We start from the raw sequence: 27,030 nt of genomic DNA, 5'->3' as shown, positions 1-27,030 counted from the left end.
TATGTTTGATGAGGTTCTGTTATGAACCCCGTCTTTTATAGTTAGTCTTTCGTGCCCTGACTAAACATTTTTTGACTAAATGCAGGCTTTCACCTGCATTTTCTTCAGGAATTTTTGTAGTGTTCCGTTTTACCTCAAGGCTTATGATTTCGGAATTTGCTTTTTTGTATGGTGTGAGGTAGATGTCAAAATTTTTAAATTTTTTCCCATGTAGATATTCAGCTGAGTTGTTCCAGCACAATTTTTTGAAAAACTACCCTAACTCGTTGATGTCTGTAGGTGTCTTTTCTGACAATAACTCATTGGACCTGTGTGTGTCTCTCTGACGCTGTCCGGGCCTGGTGCTTGCTCATCCTGCCTGTGCAGCGGTACCACGCGGTCTTGATGTCTGTGGCTTTACACTAATCCTTGAAACTGGGTGATACTAAGTTGCCCAATTTTTTCCTTCTTTTTCCAAAATTGTTTGGCTATCCAAGGATCTTTTGCATTTCCGTATGAATTCTGGAGTCAGTTTGTGAGCTTCCAGAACAGATTTCATCGGGATTGCTTGAACTCCCAGGTTAACCCGGGGAGCGCCGTCTTGGGCAGGCTGCCGTGTGGCCCAGGGTCAAGGCAGGTTTCGGCATCTACTGAGCTTTCTCCCACTCTGAATTGCTCTGCAGTTTTCAGTGTGCACGTTGTACACGTATTTTGTTAAGTTCTTCTAGTTCATGGTTTTAGCTGCTGTTACAAGTGATTTTTCGGTTTTTCCAGTTTGCTGCTAGCATGTAGAAATGAAACTGACAGTTGTAGTTTGATCTTATGTCATGTAACCTTCTATTCGCTTATTTACTTTAGCAGCTTTTGGGCAGAGCCCTCAGGCCTTTCTGCGTAGATGCTCATGTCATCTGCTGTTTCATCTTGACGCCACTGGACAGGATCCTCGGTGTAATGCTCAGTTCAGCGGGTGGGAGCAGACACTGCCTTGCCCTCTGTTTTAGGGGAAGGCGTTGTGTATGGTGTTGGCTGTAGGGTTATCAAATTACATTTCCTCAAGTTTTTAGTTTGCTAGTTTTTAGTTTTTTTAATCATAAATGGGTATTGAATTCTGATGCATGCTTTTGCTGTAATTATGGAGGTCATTATGTGATTTTTCTCCTTTTTTCTCTTAGTAATGGTGAATTACAGTAACAGGTTTTCAGACATTGAACCCACCTCACATTCTTCCGATTAAATTAAACCCCACTTGATTGTGACGATTTATTGTTTTTATGTTCCTGGGTTTATGTATTATCAATATTATTATTTGTTTTTTTCTGATTACTCTGAATTTAATTTCTTTCTCTCTATTTTTTGGCTTCTTAAAGGGAAGACTTGGGTCGATGATATTTACACCATTTTTATTTTACGATATGCCATCTGAAGCTGTATAAATTTCCCTTCAAGTCCTGCTTTAGCTGTGTTCCACAAATATTAACATACTGTGCTTTTATTATCTCCTAGCTCAGAATATTTTATTTCTCTGATGATCTTTTTCCTTTGAACACTTACTTAGAAGTATGTTGCCTATTTTCCAAATACTTGAGGGTTTCCTTGCTATGATTTCTAAGTCAGTTCTATAAAGCCCAGAGAACATGGTCTCTGACAGTTATTTTATGCCCCAGAGTATAGTCTAAATTGGTGGATATTTCATATGCACTCAAAACAAATAAGTATTCAACAGCTGTTGGGTGTAGTGGACTGAAAATGCCGGTCGGGTCGAACTGATTGATAACATCCAATCTTCTGTGTGCTGGAGGGTTGGTGGGGGCAGGCGGGTGGTTCTGTCTGATTTCTGAGCGGTCTCAAGCTCTCCAGCTTGCCTGAGGGTGTTTCTGTTCCTTTCTTTGATTCTGCCTCTTCCTGCTTTGTAGCTTGGAAGCTCTGTTACTTCAGTGCATGCGTGTGACGGTACACATCATGTTTATGAAATGTTCCCTTTGTGGTGGCAATAGCATGCCTGGAAGTCCGCTTGCCTGGTGCTGCTATAATCACACCTGCTTTGTTACGCTTACTGTTTATATGGTATTTCTGTTTTTAATTTTTATTCATGTTTTATTGAAGTATAGTTCGCTCAAGGTGTTGTGTTAGTTTCTGGTGAGTAGCATAGCGATTCAGTTTTACATCTACATACACATTCTTCTTCGTGTTCTTTTTCATTATGTTATTGTACGATATTGAGTGCAGTCCACTGTGCTGTGCAGTAGGACCTTGTTGTTATCTGTTTTGTATGTAGGAGTGTGTATCTGCTAATCCAGAGCTCCCAGTTCACCCTTCCTGCCCTTCCGGCTTTGGTAACCGTAAGTTTGTTTTCTGTCTGTGAGTGTTCTGTTTTGTAAATGAGTTCATGTGTGTCATTTTTTTAGATTCCACGTACAGGCGATAACATACTTGTCTTTCTCTGTGTGACTTGCTTTACTTAATATTTTTTTTCCTTCCCTTTTATATTCGGCTTGTCTCTGTATTTAGAGCACACCTCTTGTAGAGCCGTGCTTTTTTTTTCTCTAATCAGGAAACTGTATTTGGGGGAGGAGTGGTGATTAGGTTTGTTTTAACAGAGGGACCGAGGGTTGAGCCCCGGACCTCATGCATGCGCAGCACACACTCTCACTGCTTGAGCTACACCCTTGCCCAGAAAGCTCCATGTTCAGCTAAGCATTGGTTGGTTATGTTTTAACACAAGTGTCGGTGTGAGTGACTAGGCGTCCACTGTCTTGACTGGTCTGCTTTTGTTCGTTCTCAGCATTCCTTTTTGTTCCTTTATTGTGTTTTCTTGGGGTAATTAAATCCTTCTAGCATTCTGTTTTATTTCTTTTATTAGTTTAATTGCATCTTTTAAGGCTAACAACATGCGTCCTACATTTATCAGAGTCTGTTTACAGTCAGTGCTGCACTATTTCCACGTCACTTGTGTGATAACCGTACAGCTGTGTAATTCCAGTTACCCTTTCTTTTGTGCTGTTGTCAACAGACCTTTTCCGCATAAAAGGTACACACGTACTGTGAACCTGCTCACTAGCTACCTGTGCGGCGCACAGGCAGCTGACTTGGAAGGCCGTGACGGTGGGCGGGGCGAGTAGCCCCTCAGTCAGGCTCGCCCCCGGTGTTCGCTCCTCTCCTGCTGTGGGTCTCTGTCTCCCGTGGTGTACTTCCCTTCATTCCAGACCTGCACTCGTGACATTTCTTGTAGCTTAGGTCTGTAACGTTTCTCTTGAGTTTATTTTACCCCCAACTTTTTGTTCTTTTCCAGTCTCTTGTTTGTTTTTGTGGGGGAAAGGTAACTAGGTTTACTTACCTGGTTTTTTTGACGGAGGGACTGGGGATGGGACCCAGGGCCTTGGGTGTGCTGAGCTCCCTCCACCACTGAGCGCTGCCCCCCACATCTGAACCTTTGTAAGTGTGTGCTTGCGTGGTGGTAAGTGTGCTCACATTGCTGTAGGCCATCATCATTATCCATCTCCAGGACTCTCTGACCTTGCAAAACTGACACTCTGTGCCCCTTACAGAATAACTCCCTTCCCCTCTCCCCTGGCCCCTGGCCCCCACCCTTGTGCTTTCTCTCTGTGGTCGTGACTGCTGTGGGTGCCTCACGTAAGTGAGATCATACACTACTTGTCTTCTTTGAGGCTGGCTTATTTCACTCAGCATCATGTCCTCAAGGTTCATCCGTGTTGTAGCACACGTCGGAATTCCTCTCCGTTTTAAGGCCAGATAACATTCCACTGTGTAGGTGGACCTCCATCATGGACACCTAGTTGCTTCCACCTTTTAGCTACTGTGAACCATGCTGTTATGAACATGTGGGTACAGATAGCTCTTCAAGGCTCTGCGTTCAGCCACCTTCAGTGTGAGGTGGTGTCCTGCTGTAGCTCTGATTCACGTTTCCCCAGGATGAGTTGAGAATCTTCTCATGTGCCTTTTGGCCATTTGGACATCTTCTTTGGAGGGTACTTACTTGAGTTCTGCATCAGCAGGTGTGGGGGCCTTAAGGCAGTTTCTCTGCATTGTTCCACTGTCTTCTGACTTCAGTGTTTTTGTTGAAAGTCAGCTAATCCTTCATGCCTACACGCGATTTGTCTTTTTTCCTCTGGTTGTTTCCATGATTTAATCTTTGTCTTTGGATTTCGGCCCTTTCTTCGCGGTCTTCCTGGGTGTGGTTTCCTGTGTTTATCCTGCTGGGTCCCCTCAGATGTTGGCATCTGTAGGCTGTTTTGCACTTTTCTTCCCTGTTTTCTCTGTTATCTTTCAATTTGGATAGTTTATAAAACTGACTTGTGTTCAGAGTCACTGGACGTCTTCCGTCTCCCGTTTGCTGTTAGCCGTGAGGTGCATTTTGAACCTTCCTGTCTCTGCCTTTACTCAGACGTCCCGTCCTCTGGTTTTCTTTCCACTGCTCCCCCCACCCCCACCAAGGACGCCCTGCCCGGGCCGCACGCGGAGCACAGTGTGCTTCCCCTGGGCGTGTGCAGCGAGGGGAGCGTGCAGCTCGCCTACAGTAAGGGCTCACGTTGTGGTCAGCATGAGCTCTCTTCCTGTGCCTCCGGCCCCCGTGGCCCCTTGACCTGCCTGTGCTGTGGGGGCTGAGCTGCCAGCTGCTGGGCTTCTCTAGAATGAGGCTCCTGGTCACCCAACGTCCTGAGCAAGCTCCACTAGGAAGTTTCGAAGGCAGACAGCTGCTTCCGGCCCCTGTTCTTTGCATGAGATCTGTCTGTGGCTCAGACGGACCCTAGTCCTGGTGGTCGAGCTGGCATGGCTGACTTGAGGCGCTGCCCTGCTGTCACTAGAGGCCCCTAGAAAGGTCTGAGTGATGTCGTGCACTTTAAACTTTAAATCCTTCCAAATAACTTTCTTTTGAAGAGGAAAATAGAGCAAGAAATTTCACCCAAGGGGCCGCAAAGCCCAAAGGACCCTAACAGGGGATTTCTGAGGAGACGGGGCAGTGGCCTGGCCTTTGCTCCGTCTCCGTCAGTCACGGCGTCTCTGTGCAGGACTGTCCCCCTCCTTGCCACCGAGTTGCTGGCTCGGGAGCCAGATAGATGGCTGTTGCCGGCCGCTCACAGGTTTTGGTGCAAAGAAGCAGAGCTGACGGCCAAGGGAGAGGCCGCCCTGGGCCCCTGCGCTGATGTGGGTTTGAGTCCCCACGCTGAGGGCCGGTGCTGGATCCCTGCTGGAGGCGCATCCCCAGCGTTAGGTGTTGAGTGGTGACTGTGGCCTCAGCACCTGTCATCTGGGTTCCTTGTGGGAGCTGAGCGTGGTTGCCCCCCCCCCACTTTGGAAAGGCTCGTGGGCCGAGGGTCCCCACCTGCAGGCCCCTGGGGAGGTGGCCCCTCTGCCCCACCTGGGCTCCATCTGCAGGTGTGGAGCCAGTGGGAGCTGTGCACGTGGGGCACTTTGTTTTTCTCCACCCCTCCTGTGTCCTTCCCAGAGTGGTTTCTAGCAAAAAGGCTTGACTGTTTTTAAATGGAATTCCAGAACAGGTAACATGGAATCGAAGGAGCAGGTACCGTGTGAGACTGTCCCCTCCACACGGCCTACTGTCCCTCTGCCCTCGGTCCCGTCCTCTCTGCCGGCTGCACGTCTCTTCCTGTCCTCAGTGCTGGCCCTGCCGAGTGCATTTCCTGGACGTTTGGTGTAACGTGGTCTCAGGCCACCTGGGGGCTGTGGCAGGAACCTTAGGGCAGCACTTTGCAGCCAAGAGCACGGGCCCCGGGCTCAGGTGTCTCCTGACGTGCCAGGTCGGGGTGGAGCCTGAGACCCTGCATTTCCAGCCGCCTGCGGGCGACGCTGGTGCTGCTGGCACTCAGAGCCCCTTTGAGTGCCCCTGAGACTTGGAGCCAGGCACCCCTCCTGCCTCCTCCGCTAACTGCACCCTCTGAACCCCACCAGGTTGTGTAAATGGTAATGAGCATCTTTGTCATCTGGACTTGTGGGCAGCTGCCCACACAGCTGCTCCTGGCCGCTTTCATCTGCCCTGTACCTCTGATTTTCTTGGGCCATCTTCCTGAAACCCCTGAGAACTGCCTCTCGTACTTCGTTTAAGGGTGGGGAGTCCTGCTGGTGGGGAGTTGTCTGAGTTTTTGTCTAACGATGCCTGTGTTTTGCTTTCACTTTTGAAGGGTATTTTCACTGCACCTGGAATGCTAGGGTGACGATTATCTTAATCACTTGGAAGACGTGAGTCTGTTGTCTGCTGCGTTCCATCCTTTCCGTTGAGTGTTTTGAATTCTGGACGTCTTGTGTGAACACCTGTAGCCGACTTGAGGCTTTGTGTGATGTTTTCTCCCACCCAGAGTGGTTCTCGTGCTTCTGGTGATTGGTCCAGGAAGGGCAGATCCTGTTCATTAGAGATGGAGCTGTTTTGAAACTGGACTTTCCAGACTGCTTCTGGTTAACTCTTACTCCTGGGGTGCAGCCCTGCTGGGCCCCCACCTGCAGTCTGGGGTGGTTTTCCACAGTCCCTCCTTCCAGACGGGCTCCAGTTCTAGAGTGTCTCCCATGTGTCATACTCCATGGCCCGGGAGCGCCCGGCTGGTTCTCCCCCTACCCCGGCCCCGTCCTGTCCCCTCAGCCTCCAGGTGGCCTCTTAAAGTCACACCAGCCTTGGGATGGACGGTTGCTCCAAGCTGGGTCTCCCCTCTGCCCTCCCTTCTCTCTGAGACCTTGGGCCTTTTCGCCTGGGTGGCTCTCTGATGCCCTTTAAATAGACTCTGAAATCTGGCTTCTCTGGTTTTTCCTCCACTGGAGGGTTTGTCAGTGACGGAGCAGCTGGCTGTGGCCTGTCCGCACACCGTGGGTCCCCGGTGGCGACCACTGTGCTCTCACACTCTGCTCACAGACACTTCCTCACTGGGGGCTTAGTTGCTACGGGCGTGTATTCTTATTGGAAGTCGCTGCCTAATTTGTTCTGATGACTCAGGTTCCAAAAGTGCTGTTCCTGAGTTTTTCGAGAACACATTACATCAGTTCAAGTTGCAGAGCGAAAGTGAGATAGAGGAGGCGGCAGCGGAAGGTCTGCTCCTGATCCAGATAAGGCAGGGCCAGTTCCTGCTGGTCTCCTGGGAACAGCTGAGGGCAGGGAAGTCGGGACACCCCTCCGGCCATGGGCCGTGTCTGTCATCCGCCAGCAGGGACACTGCAGCTCACAGGCCTCTGATGTCTTAAGTGACATGTTGCAGCCACTGCAGGAACGCCTGGCCTGTGGTGGGACCTCTGCGGTCATTGGATCTTTGGAAGGTCAAATTTAGACATTTTGTACTTGTTTTGTTCTGCTCAGATTACGCGAAAATTCAGACTGAATTCTGAAGGCAAACTTGAACAGACGGTCTCCATGGCGACCACTACCCAGCCCCTGACGCCGCATCTCCACGTCACCTACAAGAAGGTCACCCCGTGACCCTGGTGGAGCGTCTGGCCTGCGTGCTGACACTTGGGCTTCTCAGTGGCCAGGGCGGGGGCGGCACGGGTGTTCCTGGGACGGCAGAGCAAACCAAATAAAAGGCCTTTATTTTTATGGTGGAGCATTTTGAATATTGTTGCTTGTGCAGACTCTGCATTCTTTCATCTTCTAGTGACTGTTTTCCAGGGTCTTTCCCTAAAACATCAAAGGGGGTGACTTTTTTTCTTATTCTTTCTTCCTGCAGTTTTGCCGAGATCACAGGATTTCTAAGTCTACAGTAGAGTGGACAATGATATAAGCAAAGGACGAAGGGGCTGCAGGGACAGGGCCCTCCCCAGACGAGAGGGTGGCTGGGGACTTAGCGTCATTGTGTGACTTTGTTTGCTACTCTGCAGTATAATATCCCCTTCATCTGTCTATTTACTGCACCTCACACCTCACACCTGCCCTCCTGCCTGCATCCTCCCCGCCCCGCCCCCCATCTCTTCTCCGTCCTTTAGTCCTTTATCTGGAGCATGTAAAGCAGATTCCAGACGGAATGCCATTTATCCCAAGTGCTTCAGGATGCGTGTAAAACAAAGCACTACCTTTTTTTTTTTTAACTTAAGAGAGCTGGTAGTAACAGGATTAGGAAGTCCTTTTATTTGGGGTGGGGGGTGACTAGGTTTTTATTTATTTATTCATTTATTTATTTAATGGAGGGACTGGGGAGTGAACCCAAGACCTCGTGCATGCTAGACACATGCTCTACCGCTGAGCTCTACCCTCCCCCCAAAACAAAGCCTTTTTCTTTCTCTTAGCGCAGTATCAGAAGCCTCACCAGGAACGTAGTGTCCCCTCCAGCTGTGAACCTGTGACACCAGACAAGTTATGTGCCTCAAAGTAGCAACAGCGGGAGGGAACGGAATGAATACTCCCTTTCCTAGAAGTAGGCAAGAAGCGGCAGGTTCTGAGCAAGTCCCAAACCTCAGGGCTCCAGGTGACCCTCCTTGGCTCAGTGTCTGTCCTCCAGGCCCCCGGGGCGGTGGTCCTGCCCCCAAGGCTTTGCTGGGTGCAGCCCACACCGCAGCTCTCCTGGGCTGGAGTCATGTGCCCACGGCTCTCCCCAGGCTGGGAGTGTGCACCCAGGTCACCCTAGTGGGGGCTCCCTGCCAGGGCCCACCCTTGCAGGGCGTGGGGCTCTGCCTGGGGCCTGAGCCTGAGGCTGCAGGTGGTTCCGTCCTTCACCGTCTAGGAAATGGAGCCAGGCCCCTGTGGCTCTTACATTCTGCACACTGGTACCTTGCGAGTGCCAGGCCCTGATGCCACCAACATTCATGGCTGTGCCCTCCAGAGGGGCAGCCACCCCTGCCCTGGGACAAGAACATGGGGACAGAGCCGGATCCTCAGCTGGGATGGGAGGGGCACCTCCACGATCTCCAAACTGTCTTTGAAGACATTTTTCTTGTCCTGGACCACAGTCCCTGGCTCAGCTCCGTGGGTGACAGCCGCCCCTCTGTTTGGCTACTTCGCTCCTCCTGGCTGGTCTGTACTGGCCTCCTTGTCAAATTTGGCCACGCCTTTCCTGCTCTCTCCGAGCAAGCTGTCTCCTTATTGTCAATACCCTTAGGCTGAGAATTTCCCAGAATGCTAAGCTCTGCTTCCTTTTGGGTAACAATTCTGTCGTTAAGTCTTCTTGTGTTTTACTCTAAGTGCTCAAGAGAAACAAGGCCCCTCGCTGCCTCAGCACTGAGACTTTGCTTGGAAGTTCCCTCAGCCCAGCAACCGGTTTCATCACCCGCAGAACCCTAGGTCACAAGCAGTTCCACCAAGCTCTTCGCCCCTTTTTGACAAAGCTTGTCTGTGACAGTCAGTACAGGGAGCCCTCACTAAAACAGTGAGGAGGCCAGCAGGGGTGCACCCACCCAGTCCACTGACGTCAACACAGATCCCAGAGGAGGAGACTCCCTTGCCTCTTGGGCCAGAAGCCACAGGGGGAGGAAGGAAGATTTTCTCCTTGCCCGGCAACAGCCCAGCCAATGAGAGGCTGTCACAACTCGGCCAATGAAAATCCACCGTACTTCCAACTCTGCGTTTCCTCCAGTGGACCCTTTGTTTGCAGCGGCCCTCCCGACCTCCCCCTCCTCCATAAGAGTTTCCTCTTCTCTGTTCTACCCCACTTGCATGTGGCTCACCATAGTTGCCTGTCCTGTAGTGCAGTTCTTTGCTGCTCTAAATAATCCATTTTGTTGGTTAAAAACAACAACAACAACAACAACAACAAAAACTGGCTGTTGTATGGTTTTAGATGAATACACCCGTATTTCTACCAACATTCTGTTCAGGATTACTTAGGTCTCTAGGAAGACTGAGGCTTTCTCTACGTTCTCTTTTCTTTCTGGGTCACCAGAGTCCCCCATTCATGGCATTGCAGGCTTTGCACCTTCAGACTCTTCCACCTTCTACTTCCAGAGCCACTTCCACATTTTCACATGTGTGTTGCTTCGGGCTGTCAGCTTTCTGACTTAGCCCGTTCAGGATGCTGTAACAAAAATACCAGACTGGGTGGGTTATAAATGACAGAAATTCATTTCTCACAGTTCTGGAGGCTGGAGCCCAAGGTCAAGGCACCAGCAGATTTGGGTCTGGTGAGGAGGGCCCGCTTCCTGAATTGTGGACAGCTGCCTTCCCACTGTGTTCTCCCGGGGTCGGGGGTGGGGGGGTAAGCTAGCTCTCTGGGGTCTCTGCTCTAAGGGCACAAGCTCCAATCATGAGGGTGGAGCCTGCGACTTAAATCAGCTCCCAGAGGCCCCACCTTCTCATACTATCACCTTGGGGGTTAGGATTTCAACGGATGAATTTGGGGCAAAACATACATTCAGACCATAGCACCCACCCGGGGAGCACAGAGGCTGGGGTCGGCTGTCTCTGCTGCTGGACCAGTGCTGAAAGGAGCTGGGAACATCAAGGAAGCTCCACGCCCTCCCTCCTCCTGCATCCCAGGCTCCTGCCTGCTCACTGCTGGGAGGGCCTGGGAGGGCAGCACCCAAACCAGAGCATCTGCAGGGTGGGGCTGAGAGCCGAGAGATGAGGGGCGGACACCTGACCTGGTCGTCTGGTCACCTTCCACTCTCCTCCATGCCACGGACTTGCTGGGAGGCCTGGCACTAGTCCTGGAAGGAGTCCCCAGTCTGGATTCTGGATCCATCTGGGTCCCTTGCGTCCAACCTGTGCCTCTGCCCCTCTACTTCCTGTAGTTGGAGGTTGGATCGCACTTCCCAGTCCTTCCTGCGCAGCACAGGGTGCCTCACAGTGTCTGCCTGTCTCAGGTGGGCTGGCCTGACCCTGTATTCTCAGCTCCCCATCACCACGGGGACCCGCCTGACCACCTTCCCCTATCAGAGCTGCAGAGTAGCCGGCTTCTACTCCGTCCCCACTCAGCGTCCAGGGGCTGAGTTCTCTCGGAGGAACCCCCCCCATTCATTTAGGTCTCATTTGGTTTCTCTGAAAGAAGTTCATACCAAAAAGCCAGCACAGAAGTTAAATTCTCTGCCTCTGTCTGTCAGTGGCGAGTGGGTGCGCCCTGGGAACTCGCTCGAGTGGCAGAGGGGGTCGAGCTGCCCTCCCACTGCACCAGCGCCCTGCTCCTCCTCCTGCCTTGCTGCCGGCCCAGGGCTTCGCGTGTGCTTGACGTGACCCAGGTCAGGCTCAGTCTTCTGTGACAGCCGGCAGGTGCTCACACGGCCTGGAGTTGGCTGGATGAAGCCTCTGTGCCCCCGTCCTGGCCCAGAGCCCCCCTTCCCTTCAGCGAGGGTGGGGTGAGGGACCAGCATCCCTGATGTGCCAATCCTGGCCTGCCCCTCCACTTCCTGTCCCCTCCCTGGGCACATCATTTATCTTGTCACCCAGTTCATCTGGACTGTTCGGGGTGACTACTTTCGCACGGGACATACACATTTTTTATTACTGTATTTCTGTTTTGGGGGTCATTAGGTCTACTTTTCTATTATTATTAGGGGTTTTGTTGGGGTTTTTTGCTTGTTTGTTTGTTCAGTAGAGGTACTGGGGATTGAACCCAGGATTTCGTGCATGCTGAGCATGAGCTCTACCATTTGAGCTATACCCTCCCTCCCCAAGGGATATACACGTTCTTTAAGAAAGAAAAAAGCTGTACATCCACACCGGTGTTCCCCATTCAGATTTTAAGTTTACAGTGAGCCAGAAAGAGAGGAAAATGCCATATGGTATCACTTGTATGTGGAATCTAAAAAAGGACAGAAATGAACTTATGCACAAAACAGAAACAGACTCACGGGCACAGAGAACAAAGTAATGTTTACCAGGAATAAAGAGGGTGGGAAGGGATAAATTAGGAATTCAAAAACTGCAGCTCTCGCGGAGTGATGGAAATGGTAGCTGTCTTGATTGTGGTGGTGGTTTCATGGATGCATACATCTATCAGAATTCATCAAATTGTACATCTGAAATATCTGTAGTTCACTGTACAGGAACCATACCACAATAAAAGTGTTTAAAAAATGTTCTCGTTTACAAATTTTTTTACTTAAATTCTTGGATTTTACCTCTTTTAAGATGAAAACTTATTTAACATTATTTGCTTTATTCTACGGGACACATATTTCATAATAATAATTTGTTTTGGGGGTAGGCAATTAGGTTTATATACTTACTTCCTTATTTTAATGGAAGCACTGGGGATTGAACCCTGGACCTGTGCATGCTAAGCACAAGCTCTACCACTGAGCTCTACCCTCCCCCACTATAGTATTTTTATTAACAATAAGACTACTGACTGAAGTTTGATTTTTTTTTTGCTATTGTTTTTACGGCTTTCTCACTGAAGATATAAAGTTAAAATATTGTTTGGAATCGGGGGAGAGGATAGCTCAGTGGTGGAGTGCCTGCTTAGCATGCACGGGGCCCTAGGCTCAATGTCCACTACCTCTGTTAAAATAAATAAGCAAATAAATAGACCTAACTACCTCCCCTAACAAAATAAAAATAAATAAAATATAGTTTGGAATAATTGGTTTCTCTGGGTGCTTTATGTCGCCAACTTGACATAAAAACCCATTCGTTTATTTTAATTTCTGCACATTGACTGTTGCATTAAGTCCACTTTACTTATGCAGAATCTCCCACGTGGCCTTATCATCAAACCCGTAAAGCAAGTCAAATTTTCGCCCTGTGGGCGTAGACCCAGCCGCGGATCGTGCCGCCAGGCGGCCCTGCCACAGCTCATCCACAGGTACCCTGACGCTGGGCACCAGCGCTGTCTCCAGTCTCTGCTAATCACATTAACGCCGCGACGGATTACTTCCTGCACATGTCGTTTTGGACTTTGGCCTGTGTGTCTCCGGGGTAGACTTCTAGAAGCAGAACTGCCAGGCCAGGGGAAATGCCTGTGTGACTGTCCGGGTTCTGCCCCTCGCCTCACACGGGCTGCCCCCTTTGCACCCCACAGCAAGGGGCAGGGCCCCTGCTCCCATCAACCTGATAGGTGGGGAGTGGGTCCTGGGGGAGCTGAGTTTGCATTTCTCCTTCTGTCTTTCTCTTCTTGATGTTTTGAAGTTGACGAGCTCTTTTGAGTTACAAATGTTAACCCTAATATTCCTGAGTTTAAATTATAATCTTTCATGGAGGTGAAGTGGACTGTTACAGCATGAAGGCCGCCACTCTGAAGTGCACCAGGGTGTTTGGCTGACTGGCACCTGGAGCACTCACAGCACCGTGCGACCGTCACCTCTGTCGGCTTCCGAAGTGGCTGTTGCCCCCAGAAGACACCGCGTCCCTGTAGGACAGTCACCCCACTCTGCCTACCCCCGCCCGTGACGACCACTACTGTTTCCTGTCTCAAGTTGTATTTTTGAAAATGTTAAATGTTATAAACTTCTTCTTCCTGTAAGTGTTTTGTCTTTAATCATTCCTGGATTTTGAATCGCATTGAGGAAGTTTCTGCCCACTTCACAGTTACAAAGAAATTCACCCGTTTTCCCTAACACTTGTTCCATTTTTACGCTTTCTTTGATCCAGTTGGAATCTGTCTTGTGTCTAGTGTGATGTGCAGGTTCCCGGTCATCACAGCTTTGCTGACAGCCAGCCTCACCCACTGCGTCAGGGGCTGGGCCCCCAGGCCCGGGCTGTATCCAGGGCCTGCCCTTTCCCAGCGACAGACGCAACGCAGCACCAGTGGTGCAGCTGCAGGCAGGCCCAGACCCTCCCCGTTTCTCTTCTTCTGAAGGGCTTTCCTGGCTGTTTCTGCCTTTCTTCCCCCGTCATGTGAACTTCATAATTAGCTTCTTTAGATCCAGAGGGGAAAATCCATTCTGGTACTTTCTTGCAGATTACGCTAAATTTGCAAACTTACAGCGAATGGGCCTCTTCAAGAGGTGGCTTTCCTTTTATCTGCTCCGGGCTAGGGCGTGTCTGAGGACTGTTCAGAACCCCCTCACCGAGGGTTCCGTTTATGCCCAGGGCCGTCTCTTCCTGCTGCTGTTGGAAGCGTTCGTCCCCACCGCACCTCCTACCCCAGCACGTGTGAGGACTACCCATCTCTGCCGCTTCTCTGAATTCTCTCCCTGTAACATCACCCCTGACGCTGGAAACACACCAGAGGGCTGACCAAGAGAGCGACAGGAAGCAGGGGCGCGGCAGCCCCTTCCTCTCCCTTCCCGCCCTCCTGCCGACTTCCTTCCCTCCCTCCACCGGCCAGGCTTCCCGCCCCTGGGGTCCCCTCTCCCAAGCAGCGCTGGGGAGGCCATGCCCTGCCCTCAGGGAGGAAGCCGAGGACAGGGCCCCTGTGGGGGTGCCGGGGCGGGAGGCGGGCCACGGGGCGAGGGGAGGGCCGCTGCCCCTGGTGCACAGAGGCCGTGCGCTGGGGACTCCGCACCAGGGGGCCGGATGGGAAGGCAGCCAGGGCCTTAGCACATTCTGGTCACCCTGGGTCCTACAGAAAGGCAAACGGGGCGGGGAGGCCAGGTCCTGGCCCGCCCTGCGGTGGACCTGAGGGCGGAGGAATGACTGAGGAGCATGGAGAGCAGGGCTGCCCGTGTGCGTGAGTGCGTGCATGCGTGTGGCAGCGTGACAGCACACATGTGCATGTGGGAGCGTGTGCACGTGCACGCGTGAGTGCCCCATTGCGGCCCAGGGAAGCACAAGGCAGCCCCAGTCAGGGAGGACCCTGGGGGTACTCTGCTCCGTGTTTCATCACGTTATCCTCTGCCCTCTGTCCGGTCCCTGGTGTCCTAGGAGGACAGGCGCAAGGAAAGCAGACAGGGTTGCTCTCCGTTTGCCATGAAACTTTATTGGGACCGAACACACACACACACCGTCCACCTTGTTCACGGACCCTGGTATTCATCGGTCAGGTGTGAGGCCTGGAGCCCCCCACCCGGGTCCCTGCCCCACGAGGGCTCTGCCACGGGTGGAGATGCACTCACTCCAGAAGTGGATGCAGCAAACACGTGAGCCTTCTGCTCTGTTGGTGGGGTCAGGAAGACCCCCCTGTTCCTCCAGCCTTGGCAGAGCCAGAGTCACCTTCAGGCCAAGTGTCCAGGGCCCCATGCCCATGAGGACCGAGGCCGGCTCGTGTCCTGATGTGGTCCCTACACGGACGGGACCCCGGCATCAAGTGAGAGCTTCCTGTTCCTGGCTGCTTTCCTCTGGGGCCTGGGAGGTGACCCTGACTTTCCGGCTCTAGAAAGAAGGGGACAAGCAGAGGTTGCAAGAGGGGAGCAGTGGGGAGCAGCCCCCTGTCGGCACTGAAGCCCAGCTCCAGGCCCAGGGAAGCCCCCCTCCCAGTCCCCCTTCCGGAGGGCCTGGGTCTGTGGAAGAGGGGCTCAGGGCAGGGCCTCCAGCTTTGACGCAGGGCTCCGAGGGTCTTCCTGGCTGGGAGGGGGTGGAGGACGATGCTTTCGGGGGCCAAGGGCCTCCGGGGTTGGGGGGCCGGGTGGCATCCTCTGCCCAAGCCAGCAGCTCATCTCTCCGGCAGCAGCATGAAGAAGGCAGCCTTCAGGAAGCGGCCACAGCTGCAGAGCGTGGCCACAAGCCAGTGAGAGCGGAGGCCGGGGTCGGTGCTGACCACGCACTTGAGGACGTCCGTCTGAGAGGGAAGAGGGGTCAGTCAGAGAGTGGAGCGCCCTGCCCGGGTGTCAGCTGGGTCAGTTCAGGGAATGTGCGAGGCCATTTAGGGAAAGCGTGTGGTCCAGTCTGGACGGAAGGCTCCACCCAGCTTGGGACCAGACCCAGCAGGAGACTCAGTCGTGGGAGGGAGCTGGCCGGGCCAGCAGGCAGGACACTCCTGAGCAGGAGGGAGCCCTCTGGCCCCCAGGACAGGACTCCAGTGTCCCCAGCTCAGCCACCTGCTGACTGCCCTCTGCTCTCAGGGGCTGCAAACACCCCGGTGTCCTGCTGCGGGCACTGTGCAGCCTGGGTGGCAGGAAAGGACAAAGCCCTCAGCACAGGAGCAGGAACTGAGCTTTCCAGAAGCCCAGTGCATGGCCGCTCCTTTCTTCCTTATTTCTTTCTAGTCCTAAGACATGACACATTACCCCTGCAGCCCACCTTTGGCCAAGGTGTCGAGCATCCCTGTGCCCAGCCCCAGCTGGGCTCCAGGACAGGAAGGCAGGAGGGGACGGAGGGTTGCCCACAGCCACGTTGAGTCATCCAGGAAACAGTACCCTCCCCGCCCAGGGCTGCCTTCAGCTGAGACTGCAGCCCAGCGGCCCACTGACCTCCACCTATGGCTGTGACCTCAGCAGAGGGCTGAGCTGTCGCCCTGGCCAGTGGGGCCACACGCCTTCACCCACCAGCCACTTTACAGAGGAGAAAACAGCTCTCCTGTGGCCTCCACGCCCAGGGCCGGGCACACGATTGTGGGCAAGGAGGCAGCATGGGGCGTGACTGCGACAGCAACCCTGCAGGGGCTCTGGGGCAGCGGGTTTTAGCTGTGGAGTCAGGGCCTGGGGGGCTGCAGGGAACAGGTCCACCCTGCAGCTGGGCTGCAAGGACCCCTGGCCTCGTCCCTCTCCTGGTGTCCTTGTTCCCCTCCTCCAACCCCACCACCCCATCGCTGCCAGCGCTCGGTGTTCGACTATTGCCCGCCTGCCTGGCACCCTTGCACCCCTCCCCCCTCACCCATCCGCCGCGCCTTCGCAGCCAGGTGGCCAGGGTCTTGCGCACGAACTCCCCGAGGCAGTCGACGAGGGCGTGGACCATGGCAGGCTGGGCCTGCCGCACGCAGTCCACGGCCAGCCCCGCGGCCACGGAGTACAGGGACACCACCTTGCCCCACGTGATGCCTGCAGGGGGAGATGGACGCCGGTCAGCAGAAGGCCACCAAAGCACAGCTCAAGTCCAGCCCACGGGGTCATGTGCAGCCATCTCACTGATGACTGGGGTCAGCACTCAGGGGGCCAGCCCCACCCACAGCCACAGCTCCCCACCAGAAGGGGTGCTCCATCAGCTTGCTGCCCACCCTCACAGGTGGTTCTCAGGTGAAGATTTCCTGAGCCTCCACTCCACACCTGCACACCTGTACGCCTCTGCACCTGCACACCTGTGCCAGAGCCTAGTGATGACCCCGCCCAGCCCACCGTCCACTGGAGGAAGTGGTGGAACAGAAAGGCAAACAGGGAACGGGAGGTCGAGGGGGGCTGATGCCTGGTGCGATAAACAGGAGGTGGTGTCACGGTGCACCTGCCCTGGCTTGTTGTCCCCTGATGATCCGTAGGGACAATAGGGTGTTTTCCATATAAAGAGGCTGAGGCCCTGGGAGGAGCGACCTCCCCGACCACTAAGCCACTGAGAGGCAGAGCTGAGACAGAGCTGGCCCGGGACGACAGGCCCCCTGGGGAAGAGCGCTTCCCTAGCAGAGACAGAGATCTCGTAAATCAAAGAGAAAAAGAGAGACCTCTCAGGTAAACACAGAACAAGAACAGCCCACTCACAAAAAAAAGGTACAAATGATACACTAGACGAGTGAAAAGCGCTCTTCCTCACTCACACCCAGAGAAGCGCAAGCTAAGGGAGATGTAAAAACTGCAGCCTATCAGGTTAAAACTCCAGTCACACAGCGGGGACCCAGGCAGCCCTGCAGCCCGGTGACTGATGGGGAAGGGCTGGCGGGCACTCGGCAGCACCTGTGGAAGGACTGAACACACGCAGGCCAGCGACGGCGCCCGCGGGAAGCGGCACCTGCCAGAGCAAGTGAGCTCCCAGCCCACCTCCAAGCCGCAGCTGGACCACCTGTTACAAGAGCACGAGTCGGCACGAAGAAATGCCTGTTCACCAACATCCACGGCAGCCCTGTTCACAGTCAGCGAGGGTGGAAATGACAAAAGACACGGTGAATGAAAAAGCAAAACGTGGTCTGACCGCACGACGGCATCAAAGAGGAAGGCCACGCTGACACCGGCTGAGACCTGCGTGAACCTCGGAAATGTCACGTTCGGTAAAAGCAGCGGCTCCAAAGGCCACGTGCTGTGCAGGTCCATTCAGACCAAATGTCCGGAACCATCAGGCCCGTGGAGACAGAAAGAGACCAGGGAGGGCTGAGGCCGGGGGCTGGGGCGTGGACGCGTGACGGCGGCGTGATTGCGGGTGCTCTGAGTTCTTCCGGGAGACAGAGAAGTGGAGGCTGCGTGGCACTGCGTGCACCACTGCCACCAAAGTGTTCGGTGGAAAATGCTGACTGTGTACACCAGACACTAACACTGTAGATCATCTTCAGTAAAAATGTAAGAAAAATGCTAACTGTATGTTATGTGAACTTCACTGCAATGAAAAGAAAGTTTAACACCCCATAAATCAGGCCATGTCACTCCCCTGCTTAAACCCCTCCTGTTACAGTCACTTTCCGTCTTCTAAAATGAATCCAAGACTGAGATCCCGCCCAAGCAGGCCCCTTTCCTGCCCCCGCTCCTCCTCGAGCACGCTATTCCAGCCCCACGGCTGCCTGTGGTGCTCGCCCACCCCCGGGGTGGTTCAAGGTCCTCCCTCCAAGTGCCACCCAGGGCACAAGGATGTCACACCACACTCCCCGTTTACCAGCTGCTCCCAGCGCCTGCCTGGCGGTGGGCTCTGTTCTGCCCACAGCAGGGCCCTTGGCACCCAGCAGGCACCCAGCAGGTACCCAGCACCACCAGAGGTGAAGGGTCTACAGAGGAGGGTGGGACAAGGAAATGATGTCCAGATCACCCACCGCGGGATCTGCAGAGAGAGGCTGGCTGTCCCCCGAGACGTGTGACCGCCACAAGCACTGGTCAGGAGGCTGCCAGCAGGGTGGTCTCCAGGGGAGGGCCTCGGGTGTGTTCTGTTTTCTTTGAGCTCTTCATGTTTTCTTTATTTTTTCTGGAGATATAATCTTACTACCATAAATTCATCCTTTTAAAACGTGACATCCGACCTTTTTAGCATATTGACAAGGTTGAACCATCTCCACTGTCGAATTTCAGGACATTTCCATACTCCTGAGTCCCTGTCCCCGGGAGCATCAGGCCCTTATCTCCTGGTCCCTAGAAACCTCTGATCTACTGTCTCCCTGGAGATGCCTGTTCTGGATGTTTCATACCAGCGGACTCACACAACACGCCCCGTTGTGTGTCTGACTCCTTTCTCTGAGCAGAATGGTTTCAAGGTTCCTCCACGTTGTTGGGTCTGTGGACACCTCACTCCTTCCTGCCGCTGAGTCACATACCATCACGTGGGTGGACCATGTTTTGCTTATCCATCCATCAGGTGATGACACATGGGGTGTGGCCCTTCGGCTGGTACAGATGCACTGCTCCGAACGTTCGCGTCCAAGTCCTCGTGCGGACACCTGGCTTCACGTCGTGGGTCACATGGGCAAGACTGAGGAGCGGACCTGCAGGGTCACGTGGTGGCTGCATCAGGTCAAACCACTAGAGAAACTGACAGACCGTCTTCCACGGCAGCTGCACCTCACCCACACTTGGGGCTCTCTGGTTCCAGGCTCCAGCTGTCCTGTGGGTGTGAGGCAGGGTCCTGGTGGGGTCTGATGCACGTCTCCCTGGCGACTGAGGTGCTGAGTGCTTCCCACGCACTTACCGCCCATCTAGACGTCTTCCTTGAATAAACGTCTACTCAGAGCCTTCACTCATGTTTAAATGAGGTTGTCTTTTTAGCACTGATTTCTAAGATTGCTTTATCTTGCGTATTTTCTGATCTTTAAGTGATAAAATGTTTCATTCTTGTAATAAGAAGGAAAAAACAGAAACACTTGCCAACTCTGTTTTTCCACTGAAGGGAACTGAGACACCCCTTCAGCGAAGATGCAGCCACAGCCAGGGCTGGTGAGGGGGCTGCCAGGAGGAAGGGGGGGAGGTCCAGCCTGGGGGTCAGAGTGTGTGAGGTCCAGCTGCTTGGGAGAGGCCACGGGTGGAGGGTTGGGGCCTGCAAGCATCTGATGGCGGGAGCTCGCCTTGTGGATAGAGGGTCCGTGGACACTGAGGCTGGGATGGACAAGGAGACCTCAGCGGGCAGTAAGCAGGAGGGTGGGAGGGGCAGCCCCATGTTGGCCAAGGGGGGCGGTCTGAGGGCCAGTTAGCAGCAGAAGCGAGTGGACCCGCAACCCTCTGCTCCGTGGAGCTTGCTCCTACTCCCTTTTCCAGGGGCTCCGAGGTCCAGAGAGGTTAAGAAACCATATGCAGGTCACACAGCCCACACCAGGGCAGGTGGGGGTGTGGAGGCTGGCCCAAGAAAAGGGTGCCAGTGCTGGGGGGTAGGGGTGCTTGAACATGGAGGGGTACGTCCTGCTTCAGAGATTTAAACTGACCTCTTTACAAGTGAAAGAACCGAGCAGCCTGTGCCCATTCATGGCAGCCACACGCTCCTTCATGCCCCTTCCCTCCTCTCCCTCCCAGGCCCTGCCCTGTCCTCCCAGAACCCAGAGCCCTCCTGGGCACCTCTCAGGCCCATCCCCGCACTGAGAGGGCTGGGCAGGCAAGGGTGGGTGCTTTGACCCACCCCCCCCTCCCCGCTTGTCCCCTGTCCACACACCCGCCACCACCCTGGAGCCCGGCCCCCCTCCGCATTCAGTTCCAACCACCAGCAGGGCCAAGCTGCATCCTCAGAGATGACCCATCCTTTTAAAGCCAGGCCTCAGCTTGTAAACCAGCCACCAGCCTGACAGCCCAGAGGCAGACACGGGCAGCCACCCACGCGCCGGTGTCAGGCTGGGACCAGGAGCCCAGGGAGGCCTGAGGGCAGCTGTCAGCCCTGGACGCCCGCTGTACCCTCCTTCCTTCCTGGGCCCCACCCCTTCGCTGCCTCCTCCACTGGCCCTGGCCGGGTCACCGCGAGGTCTGCTCCCCACTGCCACCCCCCACCCCCAGGCCCACGTCAGGACTGTCAGGCCCACCCAGAGCCCATCCGGGCCCTCCCCTGGGACGTCCTGGCCATGCTGACTGCTGACAGGAGGTCAGTGCTGACCCAGGGCTACCCGGGAGGAGGGGGCTCTGCGTCCAGTGGTCCTGTGCCCCCTCCACACTGGCCACAACCGAGGGAGGCCTAGCTTGCCAGGCCCTGCTCGGCCCCCAGTTGTCTGGCCTGCCCACCAGGGGTCGGAGGAGCCTCCTTGGGAGAGGACCCTGGAGATCATCCAGAGGAGGGGTCAGAGGGGCTGGGGGTGCGGCAGCCCCTCCACTGAGCATCCTTTCTTCTGCAGGGGAGGGCAGGGGGACGGCCCCCCCAGGGCATGGGCTGTTTTCAGGTGATGGGGACTGGGGCTCCCCCCAGGATCCTCTGCTCCAAAGCCCTGCCCTGCTGCTGTCCCAACCGTCCCACAGATGAAGAGAGGCGAGGGCTGTGCTGGAGTCACACTGCTGGTCAGGCACAGAACAGAGCCGCCTCACAGGCAGGGGCTCGTGGCTTCCCTGCTGCCTGGGGCCTCTCCTCCTCCTGGTGGCCCTCCCCACACTCGATGCCACATGGCCACTCCCACCCCCACACCAGCTGGGCTGGCTCTAGGGCCCCCAAGCCCCCTCCCAGAGGGCTAGGACTGGACGTCACAAGGTCCCTGGGCCAGAGCAGCACCGTGTGGTGCCGGGGAGCCACCTGTGGGACCGGCAGATAGAGAAGCTGCTGCACTCCATCTGCACAGGGGTGGGGCCAGGGTCACCTGGACGGCTGGCAGGGCCTGGCATCTGCTACGGACCAGGTCGCGGGAATGAGGCGACTCGCCGAGCATGGGGCGCCAGAACAGGGCAGGGGGTCACAGGTGGGCAGGTGAGCCCAGGGAACGGGAGGGGCTTCATGGGGGGGTAGCTCCTAATGCCTCCCTGAGCCTGGAGGCACATACGCAGACAGGAAGCAGCGGGAGCAGACATCACCTGCTCCTGGGGCACAGACGGAGGCTCTGGAGATTCACAGGTGAAACAGGTGTGTCGCTGTTCCCAGTGACGTCCCAGTGAGCCACTCCACCAGGACTCACACTCCAGGGCCTCCCTCTCACCCACATGGGGCTGTTCTGTGACTTGCCTCTGACCAACAGAATTTGGCAGTGATACTGACTTCTCAAGTCATAAGAGCTGGGCAGCACCTACCTGCGCTGCTTGGGACCTGGAACCACGCTGTGAGAGAAGCCCAAGCCCCGGAGGCCACATGCAGGAACAGCTCGGCCCCAGTGCAGCCAACAGCTGGGACAAATCGGCAGCCTGCGACGTGCAGCCCAGCCAGGACCTCAGGTCCCTCCAGCCCCAGCTAATGCCTGACCAGAACTGCACGAGAGGCCCCATGCCAGCTGCCCGGCGGGCCCACTGTCTCAGACCAGGGGAGGAACCATCCATCACCGTCTGAGTTGCAGTTTGGGGCTGGTTTGTTATGCAGCGGGAAAGCATGTGTCGGCGCTGGGCGGCTCCCCTGTGAGCCCACCCAGTGCTGCAGCCCCTGCCCTGACCCACAGACCCTGGGCCAGTTGGTGCTGTGGGCACCTTGGCATGGACATGCAGGCCTACCTGCAGAGAAGATCTGGGCCGCCACAGCCAGGAAGGCGTCAGTCACTACGGTCTCGGACTGCAGGGAGATGTTCAGCTGGCGGGCCACGTTGCGGTAGATACTGGGCCGGATCAGCTCCAGCTCATCCGCTGTGTGGACACATGGGAAGACCAGCTGTGGTCACACAGGCAAGGAGCAGCCCACAGCTCGGCCCGTGGTCACAGCTGACCTCCCCCCCTGCTGAGCCGCCATGATCCCTGACCTCCCCCACCAACACGCCACCCACCCCACTTGACACCCCGCCCATGGACCCTGGGGACAAGACCAGGGAGGTACAGTGGGCACCCCCAGACCTGCCTCTGGGGCCTGCCCCTTCTGACAAGCCAGCCACGCCTCCCTCTCCCACTCTGGGCAGAGCCGGCTGGGCCGGTGGGGCGGGAATCCCAGGCCATGCCTGATCGGTGACTCACAGCCCACAGCAAGCTGCCCAGGCGGGCAGGCGGCAGTCTGACAGGCAAGCGGCCAGAGCCCAGCACGGGCAGGGACCGCGCCGGCGACCCCACACAGGTGGGTCGCCCAGCCAACACTGCCTCAGAGGGGTGTCCTCACCCAGGACCCAGCACCACTCGGTGAGCCAAGAAGTGGAGCCCCTGCCCGGGTCCACGGCACCACCCAGGGACAAACCTGGGTTCCAGGTGCCAAGCAGGGGCATCCAAGGGGGCGGCCACACTCAGCAGAGGGAGGCCCTCTCAAGGGCCCCGTCTGTGCGCGCACTCACTGCCCTGGCAGTGCTGTGCCCGGAGTCCCACATGCCCAGGACTGGGAGTCCCCCAGCCCAGCCGCTTCTCCAGCCAAAGCAAACAGGGAAACGCCACCGCCTGGAGGTCCCGCGATAAGGGCGCTGAAGCGCCCCTGGGGCCAGCTGCACTCCGTCTAATTAAGACCTGGAACCAGGGCAGAACTGAGGCAAGGCTGGCGGAGTGATGCGGGAGGAGGCCTGGAAATTCCCAGGGCTTCCCACGCACAGACCCCGGGGGCTCCCGGGGACTGGCCCCAAGAGACTGACCATGGGAACTCAACCTGGGCTTCTTCCTGTTTGCGGCTGCCCTGGGAGCTGGGTGTCTGTGCTGAGGAGGGGTTGGGGGTATGCTGGGGCAGGGTCGGGTGGGGGTCATGCTGAGCAGCTGCAAGGGCGGATACAACAGTCCACATGAATGAGAACACTTTGGGGCTCCAAGCCATCTCCCTCCCGGGCCCGTTAGCCGTCTGTCAGGCACTGAGCCCCAGGGACTGGCCATGGTGAAGCCGGACGTTGGAGAAGGGCCTTGAAGGCCTGGCCCCCTGAGAGGAACAGCACGAGGGCCCTTGGGCCCTTGACTCGTCCCTGCTCCCTGAGCCCCAGCCAGAAACGTCCCAAGCTCTCAGGGTCTGATGTCACAGCTCTGAGGGGACAGAAGCCAACCGGCCTGATAAGCAGAGCCCAAAGCAGGACTTCAGACAAGTTCAAACAACAGGGACCCAGGGCCCTGCTCTCAGATGAGGAGATGGAAGCTGGGGCGGTAGTGTCACAGAGCAGGCAGGGACGGAGGCAGGACTCCCTCCTGCCCACTCCAGCAGTCCCAGGCAGGGGGGCTCGCAGGAGGCCAGGAAACCATATTCTCCAGGGCCCTCTAGAACACTCCCCCAGTGCTGTCCCCACAGCCCAACTGGAAGAAATGGCAGTGGGCCCTGACCTCACGTGAGTCCAGGTACTCTGGACCCTTGGCTGGTCCCCAGCCCCACCTGCTCTCCACACCTAGAAAACTCTCCCCTGTCCCAAGGTCAGTGGGTACCACTCTTGCCAGCGGCCCTCTGTGCTGGCCCCACAGCATCTGTGTGTCTCCTCCACCACACTCCTGGGCAGGCCAGGGCTACACAGCCCTGCTTCCAGGGACAAGCAGACACTAGTGCCAGGCTGAAGAGGCAAGCATCCCCCTTCATGGGGCATTTCCTCCAACCCGGGATCCGGGGATAGCCTCTTTCCGCACTCTGCCTGCGGAGCCACCGGGTAAGGGCTCCATTTATACCACCAAGCCCCCACCATGTGCACACTCTGGGCATGGCACTGGATGGATCTGGGGAGTACAGCCTCAGTCACGGTGGTGAAGTGGACTGACTGAGTCAGCTGGACTGGTCCCTCCCTCTCTGGGATCTTTGGAGGAGGTGGACAGTTACTGGGCTGTGTGACCCCAGAAACAAGTACCCCCGATGTCTACCCAACAAGCCATTCAAGTGAGATTTTTGGCTACCCAGCTTCAGCGGGGGTTCAGCTCTCCTGGGGCACTCAATTTCCACAGGGAGCCCTAGGAGAGCTCCAAATCAAGAGGAAAAAAAGCAGGATTTCAGCCAGTAACTGCAAGGATCTATTTTCCAAAACAAATATGGGGACACGTGGTCCGACAAAGGATTTTTCTGTCCAGCTGAGTACAAGGGTCACTCTGAAAGTTCAGCCACCAAAACATTCTTCTTCTCGGAGCTTTCTATCCTTTATGCCAGAATGCCTGGAATCTGGACTGAGCAGGCCAATCTGGGGAGGTCTGCCGGGTGAGCAGGCGGGTGAGGATGACCAGGAAAACACAGGGAGTGGAGGCAGCACAGGACAGCGCGCTAGGCTCCTCCTTCTCCGGGCACCCCGGGGCCAGCCCCTTCTGCACCGAGGGGAGACGTGAGGCTTGCAGGGGCGGGTGCTGGCCGGGTCACCCGGTGGGCGGGCCACTGCGGGGACAGCTGTACCCTGAGGCGCAGCAGGCCCCGCCCCAAGGACCAGCTCGGGAGGGGCAGCCTGGGGACCCGGCCCAGCAATGCCCGCACTCACCCAGGCGCAGCAGCACCGCGCACACCTCGGCCAGGCGGCCGCCGGGGGCGGGCGCGGCGCGCTCGGGCGCGCTCCAGGCGAGGCCAGCGCGCAGCAGCCGCGCGTGCACGAACTCCCGGCCGAGCGCCTTGGCCTGGGCCACCAGCTCCTTGTCGGTGGGCGAGCGGTCAAAGGCGTCCATGATCTCGGCGGCGAAGACCGAGGAGCGCCGCAGCACCTCCATGGCGGGGACGCGGGCGGGGGGCGCCGCACCTGCGGGCAGACACGCTCAGCCGCGCCCGGCCCGCCGCCCGGGCCTGGCTGGCGGAGGGGAAGGCCGGCCGCTCTGGGAGGGGAAGCGGCGCGGCGTGCGCCGGGATCGCGTCCGCGCGCCGGGCCGGGGCGCACAGGGAGGCTGGGCCGGGCGCGGCTCTGGGGAAGGGCTTCGGCCTGAGGCGAGAAAGCGTTCTGTTGTGCCCCAGATCTTTAGAAGCACGGTGACACATTCTTTGCGATTCTGAATTCACTCACAAAGATCCCCCCGGCTGCCAGGGATAGGAAGGACCGCGCGGAAATGGCAATTTGCTCTGGGGCCGCCGAGCCCGCCTCGAAGACGAGTGCGGGGGCGGCGGAGGCGTGAGCGGAGGGCACGGCCCAACCTGCTCCTCCCAACCAGCCGCAGCCAGGACCCCAGCCCGGCCCCTCATCCCGGGCCACCCACCTCCGCCCCTCGCCGGTCCCGCGGCGCGGCCCGCCCGCTTACCTCTCCTGCGGCATGTCGCGGGCGCGGAGGCCGGGGAGGAGCGCTGGCTTCAGAATCTGCTGGCCGCCGTCTCCGCGGATCTGGATCCTTCCATTCAAAACGGCGAGGACGCGCGCCCCGCCCCGGCGCCCGCCCAGTCCACGCCTGAGCTCGGCTGGCGCGCGGAGTGCGCGGGGCCTTAGGCGCTCCGGGGGCCCCGGCGGTGGCGGCGTCGGAGACGAGCGGATTGCGGGTAGCAAAGCGCAACTCTCCGCCGGCGAGAGGCGAGGCTTGGGGCTTTGCCTTCTAAGGAAAAGGCAACCCCCGGGGCGGAGCCGCGGCCAGAGCTTCCCCGCTGCCTCCCCGCTTAAGGAGGACCCCGCGAGTTCCCGGTGTGCGCCCAAGGGGAACCACGGGCAGGAGCAGGTCCCGCCTGGCCGCCTGATAAGGACCGAGCTCTGGCACCAGCCACCGGGGTTCTCACCCGGCTTTAATATCCTACGGATTCGCAGAGATTCTTTACATGGTCTGGCTACCGTGTCTCTGGTCTGACACATGGCTTGGTGTGGTAGACGGAGACTTGAACTTGCCTTGTATGGAAGGTGCCGCAATACCTTCCGCCGCTCTGGGTTTGCGACTGCGCGTGCTGAACAGGAGTTTCTCAGTGAAGTCCGATTTATTAGTCTTTTCTCTTATGATTGGTGTTTTTCCATTAGGATATTCTCCTGTCTTCTTTTAGAAGCTTAATTGTTTCAGTGTTCTATGATCTATGACGGATCACAAATTAATTCTTGTGAATGTTGTGGTAGAGGGTGAGAGCTCACTTTTTTCCGCGTGTCTACCCAGTAGACCCACCATCACTTACTGAAAGGACCATCATCCTTCCACCGAATTGGAGGAGTCCCCATCAGAGATCAAGTGACCATGTGTGTTCTGGACTCTTTTCTATCTCGCTGTTCTGTTTTTCTGTCCTTTAGTCAGCATTACACAGTTCAAACAACAGGCTGAATCAGCTTGCACTAATTCACATACATGCAGCATGTCTCCCAGTAGCTGTAGAATACATGTTCTTTCCATGTGCACATAGGA

At 56.3% G+C, this 27,030-nt stretch overlaps 2 protein-coding genes across 5 annotated transcripts in view; one reads left to right on the top strand and one right to left on the bottom strand.

The window, feature by feature from the left end:
- Nucleotides 1–7,528, top strand: part of THAP4 (THAP domain containing 4) — a 32,423-nt gene extending 24,895 nt beyond the window's left edge. For all 3 annotated transcript variants that reach the window (XM_072962051.1, XM_072962052.1, XM_006209159.4), the window contains one exon: nt 7,292–7,528. In XM_072962051.1, coding sequence (XP_072818152.1) covers nt 7,292–7,411 — 120 coding nt within the window. In that variant the 3' untranslated portion in view covers nt 7,412–7,528. The remainder of the gene's footprint in view (nt 1–7,291) is intronic.
- A 7,169-nt stretch (nt 7,529–14,697) lies between these two features.
- Nucleotides 14,698–26,634, bottom strand: BOK (BCL2 family apoptosis regulator BOK). 2 transcript variants are annotated; one of them, XM_072962041.1, is made up of 5 exons: nt 25,963–26,630; nt 25,221–25,472; nt 22,387–22,515; nt 16,550–16,713; nt 14,698–15,515 (listed from the first exon to the last, which is right to left on the bottom strand). In XM_072962041.1, exons 2-5 carry the CDS (start codon nt 25,441–25,443, stop codon nt 15,390–15,392), a joined length of 642 nt encoding a protein of 213 aa, XP_072818142.1. In that variant the 5' UTR covers nt 25,444–25,472; nt 25,963–26,630; the 3' UTR covers nt 14,698–15,389. The 2 variants fall into 2 exon arrangements, with proteins under 2 accessions (XP_072818142.1, XP_072818143.1); XM_072962042.1 differs by lacking the exon at nt 16,550–16,713 and having other exon boundaries at nt 25,963–26,634.
- Between the last annotated feature and the right edge of the window lie 396 nt (nt 26,635–27,030).

Source organism: Vicugna pacos, chromosome 5 (assembly GCF_048564905.1).
Source record: "Vicugna pacos chromosome 5, VicPac4, whole genome shotgun sequence".
Classification (NCBI taxonomy): domain Eukaryota; kingdom Metazoa; phylum Chordata; class Mammalia; order Artiodactyla; family Camelidae; genus Vicugna; species Vicugna pacos.
This window is presented reverse-complemented; position numbering and strand designations above follow the sequence as displayed.

Coding starts and splice junctions, on each gene's coding strand:
- BOK (XM_072962041.1), bottom strand. CDS start 25,443: ATGGAGGTGCTGCGGCGCTCCTCGGTCTTCGCCGCCGAGATCATGGAC. Junction 22,516..25,220: donor CGCGGTGCTGCTGCGCCTGG/GTGAGTGCGGGC, acceptor GTGTCCACACAG/CGGATGAGCTGGAGCTGATC. Junction 15,516..16,549: donor TGCGAAGGCGCGGCGGATGG/GTGAGGGGGGAG, acceptor CTTCCCTCTCAG/ACGGACGTCCTCAAGTGCGT.